We start from the raw sequence: 24105 nt of genomic DNA, 5'->3' as shown, positions 1-24105 counted from the left end.
ATTTGCTGTCAGTGCAGATTTTGCGTCATCTCGCACCGGTAGGACGCCCGGCAGTCCTCGGCAGATTCGGTTCTCGAGGACAAAAGAGGAAAAGAAAAGAAAATTTCACCTTTTTGCGAGCCTGGTCTACCCACAAAATAAGAGACATGGGCCCAGGAAGTTGAGAGGATCCACAGATTGTTCATCATCATCCGAGAGCTGTTCACTTCTCTTCCTCAAATCTTCCCTCTCTTGTCCCCACTTAGATATTCCAAGTCATGCGATTCCATGATTTAGGGATCTTGGAAGTATGGCGAACAAGAGAAAGAAAGAACAAATGACTCGATGCTAACTTTTAGTACCGGTTACCTCGTGGCGTATTGCAAGCACGCCGTCAAGTTGCATTGGCGCGCCACAGTGGCATAGCAGCTGCGTGGATGACCACCAAGAGCTGCTACACCCTCCTCGCAGACAGGACGGCGTCGATCCGTCGAAGTTTACAGTCGTGTTGAGGGCTCCCATGTGCCAGCTGAGACTGGTTCGTGTCCCAAGCCGCCCAAACTCTATAAGATGGTGCTAACGGGGACAAGCACGCACTCTTGAACCCAAAAGCACTGGCGACTTTTGCTGAATTCGGATGAACTTGTGTGAGGATCTGGCCCCTACAGTATCGGTCCTGTTGATGCCGGACGCGAACTATTCCTATAATGTGGTCATAGGAGGAGGGTTCCATGCACAAAGCTATGTGTCGATATTCGAGCTGTGGTGATGCCGGCAGTCATTTGTCGTCGGTGACAATTTCTGATTGAGAATCTTCGTCGTGGCCTTTTTTTTCTTTCAAGAATATAAAAAAGATAGACAAGAGTAGAACAAGTGCTAGTATGTCCACGGACGTCTGAAGACATTTATATACATCGCACGCTCCCAGCCACCCCAAAATGAGGCAAGGAACCCAATGTTATTCAATGTTTACCGAGCCTCCCCACACAAAACGCGTCCCCACGACGACTCCTCTTCGGCCCTTGCCAGTGCACGAACATTCCTCTTCCGTGACAGAGGCATCTGGAGGGTCTATAATAGGCTTATTCCCACCCCTACCTTTTCAAAGAGGACCGAAAGTCACACTGCGAGCCGCACATGACGGAAACATGTCTGCGGCCAAGGACGAGATGAGGTCCTACGCGACGCGTCGTGCTTTCCCGGCGCGTCTCTTGGCGCTGACGCCATTGGTCAACAGGAGGAATTACCCCTGCTGGCCCGTTTCTCCTCTTTAACCCTAACCCCCTTCTCAGATCACAGTCCGATCTACAGCCAACCGTCTCCAGAAGCAAATTGACGAAAAAGAAAAATTGTCAGACGCAAGCACTTACAACAGCACAGACGACAGTCATCTTGGGCAGGAAGTACCATGTCGAATCCACTCTTACCCCTGTGCTGCTAATGCAAGGAATGGAAAATCCCACCGGAATGATCTCCTCAAGCCAGACCCCTTGCACCTGGGTACACCTGCGCATTGTTCCAACAAATCGTCCTCCAGCAGACAGATATTTTTCTAATTACCATATTACTGCTAATACTACTGCATCCAGTATGCATGCAGGCAAGCAGCACTGCACATTTTCCACCCCACGAAGCTCCATGCTGTATTTAGGACGCTGTGCACCGAACCCGGGCCTCGATCTGACAAAAACCAGTTTGAAAACCACGCGCTCCTTCTGTGGATCCGCTTGTGTATGTGTATTTATAGCAAGAGGCAGGCCCTATCCTGCACGTGCCTGACGTCCAGAAGCGACCGGAAATCGGACCACGGTCTGCCTAGTTGGGCCTCACGAGATGACGGCTTGCAGGGAGGATTTAGTGGACATGCGGGTAATATGCAGTACGATTCCCAAGGGCTCGTCCTCTCCGGTTTCCATCACATAGACCAGACGATGGCGACATGTTCCCTAGCGGGGAGCGGCTGCTAGTTCGTGCTCCGAAAGAGTAATCATCTTATGAAGGAGGCCAGGGCGGGCCCGCTGCTGGTAGAAGGGTGTAGGGTGAATTTACAACAACTAGTGAAACTCCTTGGAAATGTAGGAGATATCATGATGGCTGTCACAGCGCCTTACAAGGAGGACCTACAGAGCACCATCTATTTTGCAGGCGCACAAGGACGACTTGTAGGTTTGTCGAAATGTGCGTGTGGCTTTGGTGATACTTTCGAAGAGGTATTCAGCTTTGTGCATTGCTATACATTTAACGAGGCGGGCGTTTTCTAGCTCGGCTTTGGACGATCTATAGATAAGGTAGTTCGTGAGTAGTGTTTTGGAGAGCAGAAATATCCTATATGTGCGTGACCCTATAGTTTTAGGTAATACTTGGCTTTAAATGCCTGTTAGACTATCTTGAAAGTTGTGCCTTTTCACTCAGAGCCACGGTTTTCGGCGGGACAGGTCTACGGGTACTTGGAGTAAGGTTCGGCTGAAGAGCAGGTGCTAAGTTCAGTCAAGATGGACATTCCATTTCCAGTCTGATAATATGCGCGGGGATGTTGCCATCCTGGCAGGTACATAGTGAAGATATGAGCCTTGGTAAGCTTACTTCCACTTGATTACAAGGGTTCCATTCCCACCATCCCGAGTTTGACACCACAAGCTCTGTCGACGTGACCTTCGCCGAAACCCATCTTCAAGATGCGTAGAGCTTTGAATGCTCCATTACGTGGTTGAGGATACTATGCTGTGGTGAGATGAGGCTGATGTTGAGATTATAGATCACTTTCGTTCCTGTTATATCACAGAATACTTACAACCTAAGTCGTATGCCATTGCGTGTGGTGCCAACCACATGCGCTGTGAAATACTTGTGGTCCTCGATATCGGAAAGTGTACTCCTTCAAAGAGGCTGACAACATTCTGATCACTTGCACCCATTATTGGAACGACTATATCACTACACCTCCTCATGGTAACTTTGAACTCATGCGGGCTTTCGCGCTGAGCTTCAGGATTGTGTCCAGTGTCGTCACTAAGAAATTTGTCGAAAGTTTTTGCTCGAGGTTGAAGTGATACTAAGGTATGTGTCACTAGCACTAAGCGTACAGCCTTAAAATCTCGTGCTAGTCTAGGCGGGCCAGCCTTGCCCATCGTAATCATGTTAAAGCTCAGTCAAAGGCAGATAGCATAGGTATTAGGCAGTTCACTTGAGCGCTTTTGCCCAACCCAGCCGTAGCCTCGATCGAGCGTTACTATAGCCTCAAACTAAAAATCTGATTGCCGTACCACGATCTCGGTATCGATCGTTCGGTTTCTCATGGCTGGAAACGGACAGATGCGCTATCTAAGTTCGACTCTTGCTACTTGCACGTGGAGTCTAATCTTGGTTTTTGTTGTGTTAGTGAATCCCACTCATAATTCCAAGCGAAATGCCCTTGTGATTTGTTATGTGCAAGACAAGAGCCATTAGTCAATGCACACCTTCAATGTTTTCTGTTTGTATAAGTCGTCTCATTTTCTCTATCTCTGTACCCCGATGTCTCCCTTGCTTCTTCCTTGATTCTCTCTTTGGATCTTTAGCCCTGAACAAGACAAGAAGGCAAACTGGTCTTGGGTCGGATTGAGATCAAAGCTTTCACGTCATCACCTTTGCACCGTATACGCCTACAGCATCAACTTGAACGAACCACAGTAGGATAAAGTGTTTGAACCAACCCGCATACGATTTAGTGCAGCCAGTTCAGAAAAGAGAAAGAAAAAAAAACGTGCTCATGGGCACCAGGCCGTTTGCGGCACCCCAACCAGAACATTGCCTCGAGAAGACCGAAGGAGACTCAGGACCACCAACAATTCTCTGAATCTGGACACCACGTGCTATGTCCGCGGACCCTAGACTGCTCGTCCCGGGGGAACGGCTCTTGAAGATTTCTCCTTTCAACGTTACATGCCCCAGTCGTAGCGCACGAGGCTACTAGGCTCAGCGCAGCCTCACGTGTCTTTGTTGGTGGCCATCGGGCCGTAGCTGAGACAGAGGGATCGGCCAGACCAGAACCGGATCGTCGGGACCAGGAGCCTCGACTTACTCACCACGAGATTCTAAGCCGTGCCTCTCTCGCGCGGGTCACATCTCGATGCTTTGATTGGTTCTTTACTGGGAGCATGTGGCTAGAGATGTCCGGTCCTTCTTGGCATTCGACGTTGCTGTCTCAAAGTCGGTGCATCGTCTGCCGAATCAACTATTCTTTCGTTGCAATGTTGTCAAAAAGCTGGTGTTGAGATGTTACATTGTTTTCGGATCTATGTCTACGGTGCTCAATCAAAAAATATTTAATAGAGCCAAGAGACCCCCCTTTTAGACGTCAAGTTGTAGATCAATCAAGCCGTATCAAGCGTTTATGGTGCTGAGAATCAACTTCGTATAACAAACTACTTGGAAAATCCCTCCTTCAACACATCAATCATTGTCTCTATTCAAAGGAGACCGACTTCTTCTTGACAACTTTGGCACATCTCCTCCATACACAAGAGAATCCACCACCAAGTCCACTACACCCACAATGTCCTCCTTCGCCATGTCTGCCCTTCCACCCGTCGCATTCGGAGGGCCCTTCCCATCCCTAAGTTACGACAGCCCCTCCCAATCCGCCATAACCTCACGACCACCACGTCCTTCAGTCTCAAGACCAAAGAGCAGCGAGGACAGCACAATGTCACCCATCCGGCGGGTCTGGTCCTCGCCCGTCGAGGGCCTTAGGCGCGTGCGGAGCAACAAGTCCACTTCCTCGGCCGATGAGGCCCAGGGGTCGGATATGTCTCGTGTGCGGTTGAGAGTTCTGAGGCTCAAGGATGGCGGTTCCCGGTTCTTTAGGAAGCTGGTAAGTTTTCGTGCCTGTTGCAAAACATGTTGGTTTGTATCATATCGCAAATAGGTCTGACAAGAGTGTGATAGAGCCTTTCCCGCAGGACCAGCTCTGATAGCATCGAGACTGTCAGTAGTGCGGAGTGCAAGCCTGAAAGGCATGTTTCATTGTGAGTCTGTCCCAGGGAAACATGACAAATTATAGATTTTTGAGAAGATACGTTTCCTAACAAAGCTTTTTGCCCAACAGCGCCGTGTTGCCCGAGTCCCCTCGGACGCGGAACGCCAAGCTGAGAGAAAGATGCGCAACGCCAGATGTGATTCAGGAGGACCGGAGGGATATGGACTCTGATGATGATGATGATGACGACAATAGATCTATCTTGTATCATCGCCGGAGGGGGGACGACTCTATCTTTGAGATGAGCGAGGAGTATAGGAGGGCGAGCGAATACTATGCGCTGTCGTTCCTTTGGTTTTGAGAAATTCGTGGCTTGGCATACTTACATGTACGAAAAGAGAACCAACAAAGAAGAAAAGAGATAAAAAGACGCTACCAAGAAGCACACATTGATTATGTTTTGGGTAAAAAGATATTACTGTGTTTGAAGGGCAGAGTCTCACATTTCCTAAAATCACGTAGTTGGACATATTGGATTCAAGTCTCACTGATTAAATTAATCCACTTATGAGATGAGGCACCCTCAACAAGCTGTGACGCCTCTCCCGTGCGCCTTGTGATGATCACTCGTCGCTTTCCGCAGCCTTGTCTTTGTCCTCCTTGACTGAGCGCCACGGAATTCCCAACGACACAATCGTACAACAAGTGCACACCAAGCCCACCACAAACACCTCCCTAATAGAGTCCATATACGCCTCCTTCACCAGTCCCCTCATCGCCTCTGGCACAGCCTCAATCAGATCCAAAGCTCCCATATCCAACACATCCCTCGCCGTCAACCCCAGCCCCAGACTCTTGAGCCGCCTGAGCAGTGTACCGATGAAGACCGCCTGCGCAACAGCCAGCGCCATGAACCCGCCCAGCTCCTGCACGAAGCTGAGCACGACGATGGCGGTGGGGACATTCTTGTCCGGCAGGACCGCCTGGATGGCCGTGTAGGGCTGCTGGAACATGGCGCCGCCGCCGAGGTTGAAGAAGATCTGGTAGATGATCCATTCAAGGGGTGGAGTGGATAGGGTGAAGCGCGTCGTGATAAGTCCTGCGCCTAGAGAGGAGAGGAGAGTGCCGAAGGCCATGAGGGGCGTGTAGTAGCCGATGTAGGATGTTATGTGGCCGGCGGCGAGAATTGTGATGGCCAGGGTAGCAGCGGAGGGGAGATACACTGGTGACCATAAGCATTAGTGGCTATTTTCTTCTTCTTTCAATTTACCTTGTAAAGTAATGCTGATGTCGGGAAAGAAAGTGACGAAGTTTAAAAAGTAAAAGAAAACAACATACTGAGACCAGAGGTAAAAGTATCTGCCCCTCGCAGCGCCTGAAAGTATATCGGGAGATAAAACCCAAACACGTAGAACGAGCCACTGGTGAAGAACATGGCCAGTGACCCCAGCGCAACGGCCCTCACTCTCAAGAGATACAGAGGGACCATGGCGCGATGACCAGCCCACCTCTGCGCCACCAAAAAGAGAACCAGCAACACACCCGCGACCACAACCGAGGCGACCACCCGTGCGTCATCCCACGGATACACCGACCCGCCGATCTGCAGAGCGAGCAGGAGACACGTGGAGCCGGGGACGAACAGCAACACACCCACGATGTCGAGTCTGGCCCATCGCTCGCGGGTGGAGAGGCTGGCGTGTTCTGGCTGAGGGAGACGGTGGACAAAAGTGAGGATGGCGAGGGCGTTGACCAGGCAGGCGGGTGCGATGATGAGGAAGGAGAAGCGCCAGGAACCAGTGATGCGGGCGATTGCGCCGGAAACGATGGGGCCGAAGGCGAGGGCCACGCATTCTACACCTCCTGTGATGCCTTGGTAGATTGGGCGGCTGTGTAGGGGAGTGATCTGGGAGACGATGCTGGAAATCTCGAGTCAGTACTTGATCAGAGGGGGTCGAACAGTGGTGTTGAAGAAGCGGTAATTTGGTGGATCAAGAAGAAGAAGAAGAAGTTGAGGTCTAAGTAAAGTGACAACGTACATTCCTCCGCCAGAAAAGATACCTGCGCCGCCGATACCTGTGACGGCTCGACCAACGATGAAGACCACAGAGGAAGGCGCCATAAAGCAGATGACTGAGCCCACGGCGAACAAAAAGAACGAGATTGTGAAGACGGACTTCATGGGAAAGATGGAATACAGCTGCCCAAAGACCAGAATCGTGGAAACCAGGGCGAGGATGCTGGTGCTCTTGTCAGTCACACGGCCCCTTTGCATCAGACTCAATGCTTATAGCTTGCGAAAGCACAAACGAGGGTAGAGAACAAGTACTTACTAGGCAATCCCATACCAGCCGACATCACCAATCGAATGGAACTCATCGCTGATGACTGGCGTCAAGGTTGTCACGCAGCTCGTGTCCTGAGAAATCGCTGTCAGAAAAAGCGCAAAGCCCACTGGTTCCAAGAAAGAGATTCGAGGCTAAATGGGACATCGTCTAGACGAGACTCACATATCCCACGAAAAAGTCACCAAGCAGAATGCAGCCATATACGATGGCAAATCGGACACCCTTTGGTCGATCCGGATTCTCTGTGCCGTCTTCTCCTTGCGTAGACTGCTCCGTCGCTGGACCCACAGCGCTGGGCCCATTGAGGGCTTGTAGAAGAGGTGTTACCTCGTTGTCTGATGCCATGGTTGATCACTTCTGCGTCCTTTTTGAAACTCCAGAAGAGAATATTGAGATAGAGGATCTGGTTCAGCATTGGACCTAGCCAGTATTAGAACAAGTCATAATTCCTGTTCGGCTTAAAGACGGTCCGGAACAATCCCAATCCTTCCGGGCAGGTTCACCTGCTCCATCGGTTATTATGTTCACTTAGATAGGATCCGTCCGTGCTCAATTGCGCAGAGGGAATAGCACTGGAATAACAGCAACAGGGCAGGCTCTCTTCCTGCTATGGGAATTTGCTTGTGGTCGATTGATTAAATGCTCCACTCTCGAAATTGTCTCCCAAAAGAACAAAATACAACAACGGCAGGCTCGAATAGCATCACTCGATGTCTCCAGTGTACATTGCCCTATAGCAGGTGTCCGATGTTTTCCCAATTTGAAAGGGAAATGTAAGGATCTCGGGAGTCTTCTTTGTCCATTATTTCGACCAAGAGGCCACGCCTCGTCCACACAACGCCTTCTGAACGCTTTGAGATCGTCACATCACCCAACGACCGCATCAAGGAGACTGGATGGTAGGTGGGAGAAAACCCTCACAGATCCGTACAGGCAGTGTATGCAAGATGCAAGGACCTTGCCGCGTGTTCATGCCCATCCACCTGACGAAGAATCCATGTGTCTTGAAGTGAGTCGAGCCTGTGGCTGCAGAACCGTTGGCTCAACTGGAAGCCCATCCATCTCCTCGCCCAAGCCGTTGACCTTGGTCAATAGCAGACATCCAGAGCTTGCCAGCGAAGACATATTCCTAGGTCCTCATGGGCAGCTGTTGTGCGCTGGCTGGTCTTCTGAGACCAGGCACCTGCACCTGAGGACCCCTCCTTCAACAAGGCAAATGGCCAAGTCTTCTGGCACGCATGAGAGAAGCGAGGGAAACAAGCGGCACCTGGGGTAGCATAACGAACACCCCGTACAGATGATTTGGTGCGAGCCCACTGGACCTTGTCGCTGGTGCCGAAACTTTGGGTGCAGCATGTGAGCCTCTTGTTCAACTCAGCCCTGTTTCGGATATGCCTATCACCTTGGCGTGATTGAAAACATACGTAGGCTTTTTTTGCATGTCGACGCCAAGGAGGGAGATCAGAGGAGAGAAGGAGAGAGAGAGAGAGAGAGAGAGAGAGAAGGGGGGGGGGGGAAGATGCCTGCCAGAAGAAGAGAAAAGAATTTTATTATTATTAGAAGTTGCGACCCTTCAGACTTGAAGAGGTCAAATAACTGTTCATTGACAGGACTAGTGCCCGTAAGGATGGTGATCATCACCTGGCTTCACGACTGATGTCTTGCATGTGCTGCGACGGGGTCGAGTCGCTGCGTCTTCTGCGCACTTTGAGTAGCGAGTCAGCGCTTTGGTCACAAATTAAAGCGAGTGCACTCCATTTTCCAACGCAGACGCCTCTGGAGTCGAATCACCTTGTAAAATTGTTTATCAAAACTTCTCGCCTATGCGTTGAGCTCATGCATAGCAAGGAAAGAGATGAGGAGAGTGAGAGTATCACGCAGACGACAAAACACAAAAGATGACCAAAGATGCAACACAATCAGCGTCAACGATCTTCTCTCGTGAAGTCCGCTTTGGGTGCATTCGTCAATCTTGTCGGAAATTATTAAAATCACCGCTCTGCCTCTGCGGTGTACAGGCATTTCGACACCTCTTTGCCCAGGAGGGGGGGGGGAGGGAGTGTTCAATCATCAGATTGGATTCCGATCTGGTGACAGCAAGCCAAAGTCTCCGAAATTGGATGTATGCAAGCCACATGGTATGTGGTGGTGTGTGCCTCACTGGACCTTGCGCAGCGGGCCGATCGAGACCATCTCTTGGCGGGACGCCCACTTCGGCTCGGCTGTAAAAGATTCCAAACCCAGCTCTTGTATCTCTCTCTCTCTCTGTGTGTGTGTGTGTCAAGTGTGTGTATATGGCACAAAAGTAATACAGGTAGGCCTGCCTGGATGCGTATACACCAAGGGTGCCACCCAAGGCATAGTAATCCCTGAGACGACCAACTGCGGCCCGTCGGGATGGTCCGTTGCTGCTCACACGGTGCGCACACAGAGTAATACAGCTCGGCCGTCCGAGTCTATTGTCCGAGCAACCAAACTAAGCGAGGCCATAATTGTAAAGCGACAAATCCAACGGCACAAGACGGAGACAGGCAGACGGCGACGGTGGACCAGCAGGACTGTCAACCGAGTTTCTTCCTTTTTCTCTATCCCCTTTTGAGGGGTCCTTTTCCTAACGAATTGATACTAGTAAAGAGTCACTATGTACTATCACAGGTACATAGTACGTACTTGCGTGAAGCAGATCTTCGGCACACACCAGCCGGACGAAGGGGAGGAAATATTGGCGGCCCATTCCGAACAGACATGCAAGCATGGCTCGATGAGGATCGATATTGTAGATCAGACCGGGCCACCACTTGGCGACGACTGCGACGACGATGGAAGGTGTGTAAGTGGACAACGTCTCTCTCTTGTGTCAGCGAATTGTCTGAAAAGAGAAAGAAAGAGAGACGCTAAGGGGTTGTTGCACTGATGAACAAAAGACGAAGACAAGACAGTCAAGACGGGTCGGCAGCTATCCGGCTTGGTGCATCAAACTCTTGATAGCTTTTTTTGTAATTCCTTCCAAGTCTCTCTCTGCCAGAGGAAGGGTTGCCATGTAGCACTTGGTGTTGGAAATTGTCTGGAGTCTAGTTGTGCGTTGCCAGAAATAGGCCTCAAGCTAGTCCAGTCTAGGTAAGACTTACCTGTCATAGCCGCCCCTTGTCTCTCTTGGATGTTTCAGATCTCATATTTTTCTCCTTCTTTCCCCCCCCCTTTTGCACACAGAGTAAAACGAAACTCGTCCTCTTCCCTGACACACTTGTACAAGGCCAGAGACGAGCCTCTATCCTGCTCCAACATAACCTAAGACGGCCAAGCAAAAAGTTGGTTGCGTGCTCGACGCTTTTGTTGCTGCTGGTGCCGTGGCAAGGGGCTCTTCCGGAGTCTTGAGGTCCCACCAAGCTGCCATGACACGGGAAAATATAAGAAAAAGAATATGGGATGCTCTCTCTCTCTCTCTCTCTCTGTGGGGGGTGGTGTGTGAGAGAGAGAAAGAAAGAGGCAATTGTCAAAGCAACGAGTATTGTCTGAATTATGGAGAGAAGAGAGGAGAAAAGACTACGCGTCGGCAATCTTGACAGACTGGGGGCCAAGCAGGGGTTTGGGGACGAGGGGTACGTACCACACAAGACAGTACTATAGTAGAAGAAGCAGGGGTGTGGGCACTCGTACTTTCTTTGAAGGTCCTAAGCGGGACGACGGTCAAGGACGGTGAGTGGTGTTTGGCAAGAGCCCCAGTACAAAGTTGGGGGGCCCGCAATTGTCATGTCACTACCCAAGAGGACGCGCGTCACCTTTCTACCCTAGTACGGGCATGGCAATCATGGCAATCTGTAAGAGCGCCTCCTCCTCTTTCCCTCTTAATTTTTTTTTCCTGTTGGATCCCCTGGCGCGCGGGTTTGGCCATGGGGACCCCTTGGTTTTTTTTGGGTTTTTTGGTGGTTTTCCCCTTCCGTTCCTTTTTCCCCTTTCCATTTTTCTCTTTTGTTTGGCCGCAGTGCCGCCCTTCATCCACGCTGTCCCGGCCTGTACCAGTAGAGAAAAGAAAGGGTGTCATGGGACAGACATGGCTTCTGATTCGTTGGCTCGAGGCTGGGTGGTTCTTTTAAACCCCTTGAAGCGCTGAATGTCGAATCCCACAAGGGGAAGCCCAGTTGCAAATCGTGCTGGGGTTAGATGCCCGATGGATCTGCAGAACAACCCCCCTCCCAGGCACACAACGCACTTACACGTCTCGCACTTGCGGGGCCCTGTCAAGCCGCCTTGTGTGTGTGTGTGTGTGTGTGTGTGTGTGTGAAGTCTTTTTTTTCTTTCTTCCAATCCTCTCTAGTTATGGCAAACGTGGGGAACGCCTTGCGTGTGCCGTTATCCAGTCGATCGACGGTCATGAACGGACAATAGGGGCCGAGAGGCTGGGGATTTACATGATGGATTACGCAACTTCATCCCTCCCCTGATGTGATTTTCGTCTCTCTCTTTTTCTGTCTCTCTGTCGTTCTGTTCCTTTTACTGCCATAGTATCCCCCGTCTGTCAACTTACCAAGACGACTGAACTATACTACTACCCTTACCATCTCATCTCATCCCAACCCCTCGTCCTCCTCCACCTCCAACACTACCTCCTCCCCAGCCTTGCGCTCGAGCCGCGAGATCCCTGACACAGCGGCCGTGTGAGAGACTACTCCCCAAGACGTTTGACTGGCATACGCATGTGGCTTGGCTGCTTGTTTGTCTAGGCATCTTGGCTTGTGTGACTATTTGTCTGCTTGTCTTGGATGGTTTCTTGCTGCTGCCTGACGACGACTTGTCTGTTGATTCCCTCCCCACCCGGCCCTGGACAGAACTAAAGCCGGGCTGGACTGGACAGACCCGACATTCTGGCTCGAGTGTGTGTATACATGGACACTTTACTTATCTTGTCCATTGCCTGCACATTGTCACATCAGTTTTTGTTGTATACCCTCCCTGCTCTTCTACGGTGCTCATTTTTGGTTGTGATCTGTTCGTCGTGGGATCAACACGCAACCCTTGCAGGGCAGCAGTCACAAGCCAGACGAAGCCGTGCCACTCAATTTGCCTGGTCTTTTTTACACACGTTTATTCTGGAGAGGTGCTTCGCCCCATCCTGGCCGAGTTTCGCCTCCTCGCGGACCAAGTTTCTTACGTATAGGCACACGCACCCCGTCCCACATCGAGCCGAGTAGTCCCGCCTTTTACACCAAAGGACTCCTCTTACTCTCTCAATTGACCTGCACAACAACATACATGGGGAAATTTGGTCTAATGTTATAGTGCCTGGAGGATCCTTTTCTTTTTCCTACTCTTTTTTTTCTTCCCCCTTCCCTTTACCTCTTTCTTCCCTTTTGACTTCTCTTTTCCCCACCTTGATACACATCCACATCACTTACATGGTTTGTGGGTTCGTGGACGAGGTTTCATGAGACCACGTCCTAGGGGGAGGATTCACAACAGTATCACCACCACCGCCAGCAGAAGCAGCTCAGGTCAGACCAGGCTTCGAGAGAAAACGATACCCCTCACTCCCCTTCTTCTCGACCGTCAGCAGCAGCAGCAGCGGCTGCGGCGGCAGTATCGTCATCATCACATCATGAAATGCACGACAATATTGGCCGTCGGGGCCACGATAATATCATTAGCAGAAGGGTTGGACCTAAGGCAACGATTAGGAAGGACGACGACGACAACGACGACAACAACAACAACAACAAAAAGAGCACCGAGGGTGGTCAGCATCCAGACGCAGAGGAAGACAGTGACAGATCCACTCAAGCGAGACCAGCTGCGGAGGAGAGGGACGGTAAAAGCCACCCTGGAAAACGCAGAAACCCTCTACTTCATCAACGCCTCGATCGGGACCCCAGCACAGCCTCTCCGCCTCCACATCGACACGGGCAGCAGCGATCTGTGGGTCAACACAGACTCGTCCTCCTTTTGCTCCCAATCGCAGAAGCCCTGCGCCGCGTCGGGGACATACGGCGCCAACCACTCGTCAACATACGAGTATGTCGGGTCGTGGTTCAATATCTCGTACGTCGACGGGTCAGGTGCGAGCGGCGACTATGTGACGGACGTCCTTACCGTGGGGGGCACAACGCTGGACGATTTTCAGTTTGGGATCGGGTACGAGAGCACAAGTGGACAGGGGATCCTGGGCATCGGGTACGAGGTCAATGAGGTGCAGGTCGGGCGGGCCCAGCTGTCGCCGTACGAGAACCTCCCTGCCAAGATGGTCTCGGCAGGCGCCATCAACTCCAACGCCTACAGCCTCTGGCTCAACGACCTCGACGCCAACACGGGCTCGATTCTGTTCGGCGGCGTGGACACGGACCAGTTCGAGGGCGAGCTGGCCACGCTGCCCGTCCAGGCCGAGGGCGCCATGTACGCCGAGTTCTTGATCACCCTGACGAGCCTGCACATGGACGATACCGTTGTCGCCTCGGGGGAGGCCCTGCCCGTGCTGCTGGACAGCGGGTCTAGCCTCACCTACCTGCCCGACGCCATGGTCCAGACCATCTACAACCAGGTCTCGGCCCAGTACGACTCGTCCGACGGCGCCGCCTACGTGGCCTGCTCCCTGGCCAGCGACGACACCGTCTTCAAGTTCAACTTCTCCGAGCCCGTCATCTCCGTCGCCATGAACGAGCTCGTCCTCGACGTCGTCACCTCGTCCGGAAAGAGGCCTACTTTCTCTGATGGCACGGACGCCTGCCTGTTCGGCATCGCCCCGGCCGGAACATCCACCAATGTCCTGGGCGACACGTTCCTCCGCAGCGCCTACGTCGTCTACGACCTCGGCAACAACGAGATCTCGCTCGCCCAGACCAAGTTCAACACGACGACCAGCCATATTGTCGAGATCGGCACGGGGAGCAAGGCCGTCCCCAGCGCCACCAGCGTGTCCAATGCCGTGTCTGCCACAGGCATCGGCGAGGCCACCTCTACCACGGGCGGCTTTGGACTCAAGAGCGGAGCCCCGCCTAGGCTGCAGGGCGTGGGAATGACCTCGTGCGTGGTGGCAGCTGTCGTGGGGACCTTTGGGTTTGGTCTGACCATGGGCTTGATATAATTCGAACTTGTGGTGGTGACGACAATGACGACATCGAACAACAACAACAACAACAGCATAGGATTCTCGGATGAGGGTTGAGCCTGTATCGCACGCATCCTTTACTCGACACATGCAAAAGGACAACATATGCATACACACAATTACACACAAACATACGCATACCACGATACCCACAGAGAGAAAGAAAGGCAAGAAAGAGACCAAGGCGTGCGGGGCATCTTCATTTGATATGACGAGATCGGTCAAACACAAGACGGAAAGGGGACAAAGAAAGGCACAAAAAAAGACGTGAACGATCTCATGATTTCACCCCCCCTTGGCAAATATTTGCATGAGGGGAACGGCCTCATTTCTCTTCTTCTTCTTCTCCTCCTTATTGGTTGGTTTTTGAATTTTTTTCAAACATTGTTTATATCCCTCCATGGCATGGCGTTGTGGTTTATCGGGCCGGGGCGAGGTTTTTTTATTTTTATTTTTCTTCTACATCCAAGTACTTGGTACTGTAGAGAAGCAGCGAGAGAGAAAGAGGGGCTCACTAGAAAGGCAAGGAAAAAAAAGGCAGAAGATTCGTCGGTGGGAAGGAGGAAGGGGTCCGAATGGCTTCATCTACTACAAGGCATTGCCTAAATCGGCATTGGAAATTCTACACATTCATCTCGTGGTCACCCAAGTGACCGAGCCACAACAACACAAACTGTTCCCTCCCCGTTCCAAGTGTTTTGTGATGCAGTAGTGATACCATGTTCTGAAGTATTGCACGTTATTTCTCTTGACAGGGAAAAAGAAGAGAGAGGAATAAAAAACTACAGAGTAATCTTTCTGAGACGATCCACATCCCTTTGTGTTACATCTCTTCTGCCACGCCTCGTCATCACGACTATCAAAATAATAACGAACCTTGCGTAGTCGGCAACGCACAGCCCTGCAACCAATCAACCCCGGCCCCCGTCTTCCCAATGCCGAAGGAACTTTTTAAATTACTACCCGTTCAAGCAGACACATGCATGCACACACAGCCTCACTTTCTCAAACCACCAAGACGCGTTATCTGCGGATCCCTCGAAGTGGTGGTACTGACCCCCGGGCAGACCAGGCGTCATCCATCACATGCATCACATAATTACAAAATGTGAAACGATATTCTCGTGGGAATCAAGGGGGAACAGAACAAATGGTCAAGGGCTTGTTGGGATACGTGCTTCTTGTGATTTTTGGTGTGTTCTCTACCATGTAATTACGGTGTTGGTCTGAGTGTCTTGACTTGCCTCAGGGCTCTCTCTCTCTCTCTCTCTCTCTCTCTCTCTCTCACACACACACACACAAGCCTGTAAGGAAACGAGGGTCCACTCTTCTCTCAAAATACTTTACTGCAAAAAGCACAGCGTGGGGGTTTCCCTTCGGATGTAAGCGTGACGAGGTATGTGTAGAAAGAGGAGACCGACTACGTGATGCTATTCGTTCCTGCAGAACCCCGCGGAAGAACGGCACCACACAATGCCGACTTATCCATACATGTTTTTTTTTTTTGGCTTATGCAGGTACGATACTGATGCTTGTTCTTCCCCAGCATCGGTCCTCTGTATTCTGTGGAGTTTCTCCTTCGCTCCCGTCCAAGGTTTATGAAAGTCGTGCGTGACAAGTACCCCCTCAGAGTTGTGGTGAGGTTTCTTGCAAGTGGAAGAAGGGCGGGTGGGAGGACATATATGATAAAATATAGCTGGGCGTCTCTTCTTTCTTCTCATCATCCTCGACTAGCATCATCGACAAGACGGACCTCGGGCAAAGAACAAGGCAGTCTCGCTCCTCTCGACTGCCGAAAAACACAAAGATATCCACCTTCTTCGGGTGATCATTTCGATCCTAATCACTGCTTACATGTATCACACCGCATACACGGTGGATCAGTGCAGCGTGCCTCCACAGCTCGGTGGCACACCAAGCTCTTACAGACCCCGAGAAAAAGACTGAGGTGGTGTTGTAGGTAGGGGGTAGATCAATCAATATATGTAGATCGATGGGAGCTCGGAACCGGGAAACGCTCGGCACAGTCGGCAGCAGTGCCTCTGCAGATCAATACTGCTGCCATGCCGGATGTCCGAGCAGTGGATTTCCCCCGACGACAAGGAGAGGACCTGTTGAACGATTAGGCAGGGGCGAGAAACACCAACAACCCCACGGTGGTGGAGTTCTGACACGCGAAGCTGGTGGTGATGGATGGGCTTGGGCCACCGAGACTCGTCTTGAATGCACAGGGTCTGCAATGAATTGTTGTAATGATAATATTCCAAAATAAGATTAGCTTTTTCTAAAAGGCTGAGGGTATCTTTGAATGCTCCATCCATCCTCGGAAGGAGGTAATATCGTACACACGTTCACGCTCTCCCGCACATGATGCCATCTCCTTCAACAGCAGCCGACCCATTAAGGCTGCATTGCATCAACACCCCATCCCATCCCGTCGTTTTACAATACAAATATACAGAATGGCCACCTTCAGGCCGCCAACCACCGTCAATCAACCTCATGGGTCACTTGATCCTGGCACCAGACACCATTATCCGCCATGCACACACAAGTATGAGCTTGCTTTGGAAGGACTGACTCACTCCTCCTCATGCGCCTCCAGGCTGCCCACCCGGAACCGGCTCACCACAAAGTCTCTCCCACCTCCAAAGTATGGGCCCATGTCAAATGAGCCCGTAGGGCTTGATAACCTTACCTCGCTCGCACTGGCCCCCGCCTCATTGACACGGCCACGGCCACGACCACCGCCACTCCTCATCACTAAACCTGGCTCGGAGGCGGCCTTGTCATGCCCCATCATGTCTTCTGACTCGGCATCCTCTGACCCAGGGATTGATTCGGGCGGTGTGACGGGCATATCCGGATCAGTGGGACTGAATCCTCCGCCCCGACCAGCATCCTCGTCTTCATTATTCGGGCTGAGAGCACCCGGTGGCGTCTCCAGCAGGAGCAAGGCATCTGCGTCGCGACCGATGTGATATGGATTCTCGACGTCGTTTTCGGCTCTACGTCTCACGTCGAGCGAGTCGGAGCGTACGGTCAAGGGGTCCGGGACTTCGTGGACTCTGCGTGTGAGGTCGGGCAAGGCCGGTGGCGCGTCGACAGGGCTATCCATGAGATCAGCGTCGAGGTCCATGTCGAGTAGGCGAGTTGGGCTGAGGGTGGGCCGCGGAATGGTGAGGGCCTTGCGGAGCTGCTGGACATGCGTGAACGGTGGTGGCTTGGAGAGGCGTCTGCTGCTGCTACTGCTGCCGCTGCTGCTACTACCGCCGCCGCCGCCGCCGCCGCCGCTGTTGTTGCTCGATGGCATTTTCAGCTGCAGACTCGGCCACCCGCTCTCGCCTCCCGTCGTAGTCGAGTCTCCAAAGTCCATGGTGAGGGGCACAACGCCTTCCACCGCCCCACGGTTGCGCTCCACCGCCTCTCGCAGCTCTTGGACCTGCCTGAGCAGGGCGCCGCGGAGCACGTCCTGCTGCTGCTGCTGCATCGTGGCAGAGGCCTTGTTCGAGCCGCTCTGCCGCCTGACGTCAGCCGCCACGCGCGACCAGACACGCTCATATTCTGCATGCGGAAAGGGGAAGTCGACGATGGAGCTGTTGAGCTTGAGGCTCTTCACGAGGAACTGGATGCTTGTCAGGTTCCAGCTGTTGTCCTGGCAGTCGAGCATGCGCAGGGTGTTGGTCTGCCGAATGACGCTGCCCAGCGTGCCGACATCGTCGTGAAGGTTCTGGTTACGGATACGCAGGTGCGTGAGAGTCCTGTTGTGCGCCAGGCCACGTAGTGACCGGGCGAAGCCTCTCGCCAGTTGCCCCTCGTCCAGCTTCCCGCTGTAGCCGGAGAGATCGAGGTACTTGACTGATGTATTGCCCCTGAAGAAGGTCTCGAGCGCTTCGCACACCTCGGGCCCGCAGGGGCCATCTGCGAGTGGTGTGGGGGCAGTCCCTGCCATGCTCAGGAAGATGATGTGCTTGTTGAGGGCCAGAGCCTTCATCAGCGCAACGAAGCTTTCCTCGCGGCGGAACTCGACCATGTCAATGTGCAGGCCGGCAGGGCCTGGTGTCAGCGAAAGTGCACGGCAGAGATCCTCCACGCCGTCGTCGAGTGGGTTTCCGGTGAGGTGGAGGTGTGCGCTGGGGTGATTGGCCAGCGCACGCACGAGACGAGCGGCTTCGCGCCCGTTGATACCGCAGTTGTTGAGGGCGAGCTTCCGCAACGTCGAGGTCGCGGCTGATGAGCTGTCCTGAGTGTCAAAAAATTGAGGCTCTGACGGGAGTGGTTTCTGCGAGAGGAATCTCTCTAGGGCGTTCAGCGACGCGTCATTCAGGTTGAGCTTCGACAAATCCAGCTCCTCGAGGTGCTCAAAGCGCGAGAGTGTCTCGAAGGAGAAGATGGGACCAGGAATGTCTCCCATTACAACACCAGAAACATTAAGCTTTCTCAGATCTTGAATAGACTGGGAAAAGTTCGCAATGAAAGAAGCATGAATACGACCACGATTGCCAGATATGTCGAGTGACTGTAAAGAGTGTCCCTGATGATACAGGACCTCGAAAATGTCTCGTAGTGCAAGATCAGAGAGACCACAGTTCGAGATGTCAAGAGCTTGAATCGTGACGTTCTGCGTCATCAACGCTTCGACTATAGAGCAAAATGGTTAACAAGGAACCTGCTTGAATGAGGCAGAAAGAAAAAAAAAGAATTAGCTCACCCAGACCGTCAATGTCTGCTGAGCGCAGGTAGTTGCCGCTCAGCAGAAGGCGGTTGCACTTCGTCAGGCCCAGCTCAAGCAGATTCAAGATGGGGAAGAGGAATCCCAGATTGGTCACCGTCGAAGACGACATGTTTCGCTGAACATTCCGTTCAGTGAAACAACGAGTAAAATCGATCTGCCGGATGGTCTCCGAACAGAAGGCAAGGGCATGTATTTCTTGATGCAAAAGCGTACCAAACTTCATCTGGCCCAACTCGACCTCGCTCAGTGCTAGGCCTAAACGCGTGTCAGTCTGGAACCGTATGGTCACAACCACAGGGGGAACTCACAGCTACGGTTTATATAGGGGACAGGCGTTCTGCCAGCTGGATCCGTCCTGTCCCACAACCCACTGAGATCGATGCCATTGAACGAAATGGAGTTGAAATACCCGTTGTAGCGGAGCGACCTCATGACGGCCAAGAGCTGCAGGTTGGTGTAGTTACCGCCCGCCTTGGGCGGAAGCAGGCGGAACTCGGGAGCAAGGTCGGTCTTCCAGTTGATTTCCCATTCTACCTGCGGGCTGTGGTACGCCGAGAGAAAGGCGCCCAGCGTCCGCTTGAGACCGCCGTAGTTATCCCCTGGGATCAAGAGCTGCGGGTCGGTAAGCCCAGAGATATGGAACGTCTCCATCGTCTGCATTGTTGTTGGCCAGCACGGCTTGAGGAACCTATCTGCCTTCATAAAAGTGATGACAATCTGTCTATAGTACCTGCTTGCCAGTTCGAGTCTCACTGCGGGTTTGAAGGGTTCGCTGTTCTAGGAGGTTAGCGGAGTCTCACGAGCTTACCTCCTACAGAGAGGGAGGAAGAAGAAGAAGTAAAAGGCATGCTCACCGGAAGGTCAGAACAAAGCGCTCTTCGTGAAATGTCCAGTTGGCCCGAAACGAGTCCAAGGTCACCAGCCCAAAGGTCTGATACTTCACATCCACGGGGAGGCCAGGACCCACTTCAGCAAGGTAACACGAATTCCTGCCCAGAGCGAGATACCAAGAAGACACGTCTTGAGACTTCCTTGGCTTATCCTTCGAGTACACGTCTTCTCTGACCGACGTCCTCCTTACCACAGGAAAAATCTCTGGCTTGCATGTCTTGAAATCAGGCTCTTCTTTTCCGAAGATGCCCACAATCTGCGCCTCCACCTCCAGTGGAACGAGCGATGCTTCAGGAAACTCAATGTTCTTGGCCTTCAGCTGAGCAACAATGATGTGCAGCATCTCAGATCGCGCCTCCGGCAGACTAAAGTAAGCCTGCGCGCTGCAATAGGCTGCCCGACACGTAGACGACCTCCACCACATCTCTATTCCAAATGAGGGCCGTGAGCCTTCTGCCACAAATACGGAAACCATCATGTGGACTGGAATGACAATGAGAGGTTCTGGAGGTGGCATCATGCTGTGGGTCTCCTGGCCGCCGTCGATCTGAGGAAAGGCAGCTATCGCCTCTGCCTTACTCCTCATCTTGACGATGTAGTCCCGCGTCACTACTAGATAGGAGGGTTTGCTGCGAAGATCGGCCTCCACGGCACAATGAGCTTCCACCTGCTGTGTCTTCCAATCGATGGCCGTCTTGAAATCAATTCCCGTCATAGGTAGTCTGGAGGAGCTCAATGAGAGCGAGTATGCTCTCGACAGGCGTCGGCTCTGGACCGAGGTGGCCGAGCTCCGCCGCGGCAAGGTATCGAAGGACGAAAATGACCCCGTCTGTTTATGCAGCACTTTTCGATTCGATGAGGCCGGGGTGTCCGGTGTCGAGTCGTCGTTGAACCCCCGTGAAGTCGAGGCCCGGCTGAGGCTTCGCTTCACCGAGCTGAAGAATCCAGCATTCCTGTTCTCATGTATCGAGCTCGCCGCTGAGCTTCCTCCCGGGCTCGAGCTGCTGGGGGAATCCACCGCCAGTCCTTGCAGCGACTGGACGGAGCTCTGCCGTTTCCATTTGAGAAGGTCCATGGCTACTCAGTCCAACGCTGCTCCCGACACCGCGTCTAACACAAAGTGAAATAGTCGAGGTTGGAGCTTGGGTCTCACACCAATGACCCCATACAGAATGCGCAACACTTCAAGCTGGATGGCAGTCGAACGTGGTGACTGCTCAATTTAATGATGCCAATCAGGCTCAACACAGCCTGGTGGAGTCGACGTCGGACTGGGAGGTTCCACAAGAATCGTCGCCAGCTGATCCGAGTGTCTGGATCGACAGATACACGCGGCAAATGAGCCCCGCGGGCGGACGAATGGTGACGGGAAGGCCGCTGCGTGCGCGGATATGCGAGATGCAGGCGGGGAGGAATTGAGGAGGTTGGTGAAAGGGGTCGCGTGCCGGATGCAAACCCTTAGGAATGTTGTTCTGCAGTGGCTGACAACCGATTGCAGACCAAAAATGGAAACCTCTTCGGATTGAGAAATCCCCGCCTCACGATTTGGGAAAAGTGAGAAGTGCCGTGTTGCCGGATCTGACAAGATTCGGTTGAGGCGGATCACCCTGCATGGACTCCTGCTCGAAGAGGAGCCGCAAGGGAATAATCAGGTGAGGTTGACGATGCCTGCGGCTAGGGTATGTGCAGAAAAGCCCCGCACCGAGAGGAGAAATTGACTGCCAGTGCAGTGAAAAGGTTCGTTCTGAGACAGATTCCTCAACCTCGTCGACGCGACAAGAAAAGATAGCTTCGAAGCAGTATATCACTGCACTGCACTGCACTGCACTGCCCAGCCCTGCCTCATAGGCCTCCAAAGTTAGTAGTGAGGTGACCTGGCCATGCGAGCAACTGCGGAGTCGTGAAGGATGTGACGATAGCGCCTCCGAGGATCGAACAGTACAGCGGGTGCCTTGCTTAACCAGAGCCGAACCCTAGATGTTGCAGTGGTGATATGAGAGAGCCTTGTCGACCAACCAGTCTAATAAGAGCCAGCCTGAACAGATCACCAGATAAATTCTGGTGAAGAGGTTAAGCGAGCGAAATTTCGCTGCCGATGAATTTCGTGTTGGGAGCGAGGATTAAGTCGCAAGTCTATATCTGAAGATAGGACGGATCGATCCTACGGCTCCAGGGGCTGCGAGAGTCGTTTTGCCCAAGATAATGTAACGGGGCGTAGCGGATGACAGACAACCAGCGACAGAGGACCAAACGAAGGCGGTAGTCGAAGCGGCAGTCGAAATGTTGAGAGGAGACAAGGACAAGATGATGCGAAAATGCTGCAGCTATTACGCAGATGGTAGATTCCACCTCAACAGTGGAGATATCATAGCGTCGTGAAGCTGACGTACCTGCGTAAAGGACGCTTGATTTATGGCGCTGGTTTTTTTTTTTTTTTTGTTTTTTTTTTTTTTTTGTTTTTCATCTTTTATGTAACTCGGGTGCCGTAACACTTGGTAGGTAGTACTGCTGCTCCCTCGGATGGGTGGTGGAGACCGCGAGGGCCTGCAATACAGCATGCAAGACTGCGTTTTCCCGGTATCTTTTAGCATCGAGAAAGCGGCATTGCCATACCGTTTCTCCCATTGTCGCCGCTCCGAGGGAGAGCGTTGTGCCAGGGATTGACGCTACATGTGGAGGCCACTAGAGCCGGGTTCGAGTAGGCAAGCGAGCTCGCAGCGGAAAGTTGGCTTGAGGGAGAACCCGACTATGATGCCATATCCCAAAGCTCTTATCCTGTTTGTGGCTGGTGGCTACAGCTCATTGGTCAATGGCCTGCTGGTTGGTTGCTATCTCCTGCAGCTCGTGTGTGCGGCCGCTCAAGGCACAAGGCTCAAGGGGCCCAATAACAGGGTCTTGCAGCGCGGACCTGAGGATGCTTTTGGAGAGGATCAGAGGGGGGTGACACCTCCCCTCTCATGCTGTACGACCAGTGACGCAGGGCTCTTCCGTGCCGTAATTCGCTGCACGAGAGACCGTCAAGCAGGGCCCGAAAGACTCGGATAGGTGAAGGTCCGGTTAGGAGGTGGGAGGGAGCCTCGGTCAGAGGTCAACGTCATGCCAATTTCCATGAGGATGGTTGATCAAACAACCCTCGAAGGCTAGTCCCTGCGGACTCTTGTGTTGGTGCCATGTCTGGCAACGCCGAAAGATGCGCCGACCGCAAGCTGCCTCGAGATCATCGTTGTGCGCCCAGGGGCATCCCATCTCCCATTTGTATGTAAGCGCGTGTCCATGTTGCTCGTGGCTCGCGTTCAACCTAGAGCTAATCCGAGTCAGCTCTTATTGCTTGAGGGAGAAGCTTTAGGAGTAGCGCTTCATTTCACATGAACGGCGGCGATGAGGACGTTGAGAGCTGACAGCAGATTGTACGTTGACACACTTGTGATTGCGCCCACGAATTTGGGACAAAATAGCAACGCCGCTGGCTCTGTCACCCTTGTCTCGTTATGATGACGGAATCTTCCTCAGCGGCGGGATGCTCGATTGACGCCATACCCGGATAAAGTTGGAGGGGAAGGCGTGGGTAAGGATTGTCGCGGGTGTAGGGGAAGGAAGGCACGGGTAACATGTGGCGTTGGTGTGGCTGTGACTTCAGCTCTTGGCTGCCTCTCCCCACATGACGAGAGACAACTGAGTCTCACTGCCCACGTAAAACTGCAAGACAGAGCGCTCTCTTCACCAATGCCTACTGCGGCGGCACACTCGTACTTTGAGCTGTGAACGGGCATGCACAATACACAAACCTACCTGGGTTAGGTCTGTAGTCTGTGAGCCAAATGCTTGCAAGCATAGCAACAGCATCATCTCAGGAGCGGATGTCACGATGGGGCACACCGTATGACCCTTTACTCCTATTGTATATACAGATAGAACTTGTGCATGTTGCACTGCATGGTAAAGCTTTGTGCATCATGTGATGGCAGTAGCCCCTTAAACATGCTTGAGCACACACTCAAGACACATTCTTGAATTCAGCTAGACGGGCTAGGTCAACTGGTTACTGCCCCTAGGGCTTACAGCCAACCTCACCATGCACGCGCCTGTCGTTCGCACTTCC

The 24105-nt window shown here is 52.6% G+C and overlaps 5 protein-coding genes across 5 annotated transcripts; 2 read left to right on the top strand and 3 right to left on the bottom strand.

The window, feature by feature from the left end:
* Nucleotides 1-4513: 4513 nt before the first annotated feature.
* On the top strand, nucleotides 4514-5297 carry M406DRAFT_66954 (uncharacterized protein; the record flags this gene model as incomplete). Its single annotated transcript, XM_040925028.1, has 3 exons — nucleotides 4514-4831; nucleotides 4906-4985; nucleotides 5051-5297. The coding sequence occupies 3 exons, from the start codon at nucleotides 4514-4516 to the stop codon at nucleotides 5295-5297; spliced, it is 645 nt and encodes a 214-aa protein (XP_040781519.1).
* Nucleotides 5298-5559: 262 nt separating this feature from the next.
* Nucleotides 5560-7629, bottom strand: M406DRAFT_33124 (uncharacterized protein; the record flags this gene model as incomplete). The annotated part of the gene is made up of 5 exons (XM_040920608.1): nucleotides 5560-6158; nucleotides 6275-6855; nucleotides 6976-7176; nucleotides 7270-7355; nucleotides 7447-7629. 5 exons carry the CDS (start codon nucleotides 7627-7629, stop codon nucleotides 5560-5562), a joined length of 1650 nt encoding a protein of 549 aa, XP_040781518.1.
* Nucleotides 7630-11726: 4097 nt separating this feature from the next.
* Nucleotides 11727-12383, bottom strand: M406DRAFT_100934 (uncharacterized protein). Its single transcript, XM_040914926.1, has one exon. The coding sequence runs from the start codon at nucleotides 12007-12009 to the stop codon at nucleotides 11845-11847; it is 165 nt and encodes a 54-aa protein (XP_040781517.1). The 5' UTR covers nucleotides 12010-12383; the 3' UTR covers nucleotides 11727-11844.
* A 494-nt stretch (nucleotides 12384-12877) lies between these two features.
* M406DRAFT_336210 (aspartic proteinase precursor) lies at nucleotides 12878-14437 on the top strand (the record flags this gene model as incomplete). Its single annotated transcript, XM_040921119.1, has 3 exons — nucleotides 12878-12933; nucleotides 13003-14295; nucleotides 14413-14437. The coding sequence occupies 3 exons, from the start codon at nucleotides 12878-12880 to the stop codon at nucleotides 14435-14437; spliced, it is 1374 nt and encodes a 457-aa protein (XP_040781516.1).
* A 3463-nt stretch (nucleotides 14438-17900) lies between these two features.
* Nucleotides 17901-20913, bottom strand: M406DRAFT_271803 (RNI-like protein; the record flags this gene model as incomplete). Its single annotated transcript, XM_040918123.1, has 4 exons — nucleotides 19970-20913; nucleotides 19424-19887; nucleotides 19092-19370; nucleotides 17901-19015 (listed from the first exon to the last, which is right to left on the bottom strand). Coding segments are annotated over exons 1-4 (2610 nt in total), but the record flags the coding sequence as incomplete, so codon positions are not given.
* Between the last annotated feature and the right edge of the window lie 3192 nt (nucleotides 20914-24105).

The sequence above is a fragment of the Cryphonectria parasitica genome (genome assembly GCF_011745365.1).
Source record: "Cryphonectria parasitica EP155 unplaced genomic scaffold M406scaffold_1, whole genome shotgun sequence".
In the NCBI taxonomy this organism is placed as follows: Eukaryota; Fungi; Ascomycota; class Sordariomycetes; order Diaporthales; family Cryphonectriaceae; genus Cryphonectria; species Cryphonectria parasitica.
Note: the sequence above shows the minus strand (reverse complement) of the source record. Positions and strands in the feature narration are given on the sequence as shown.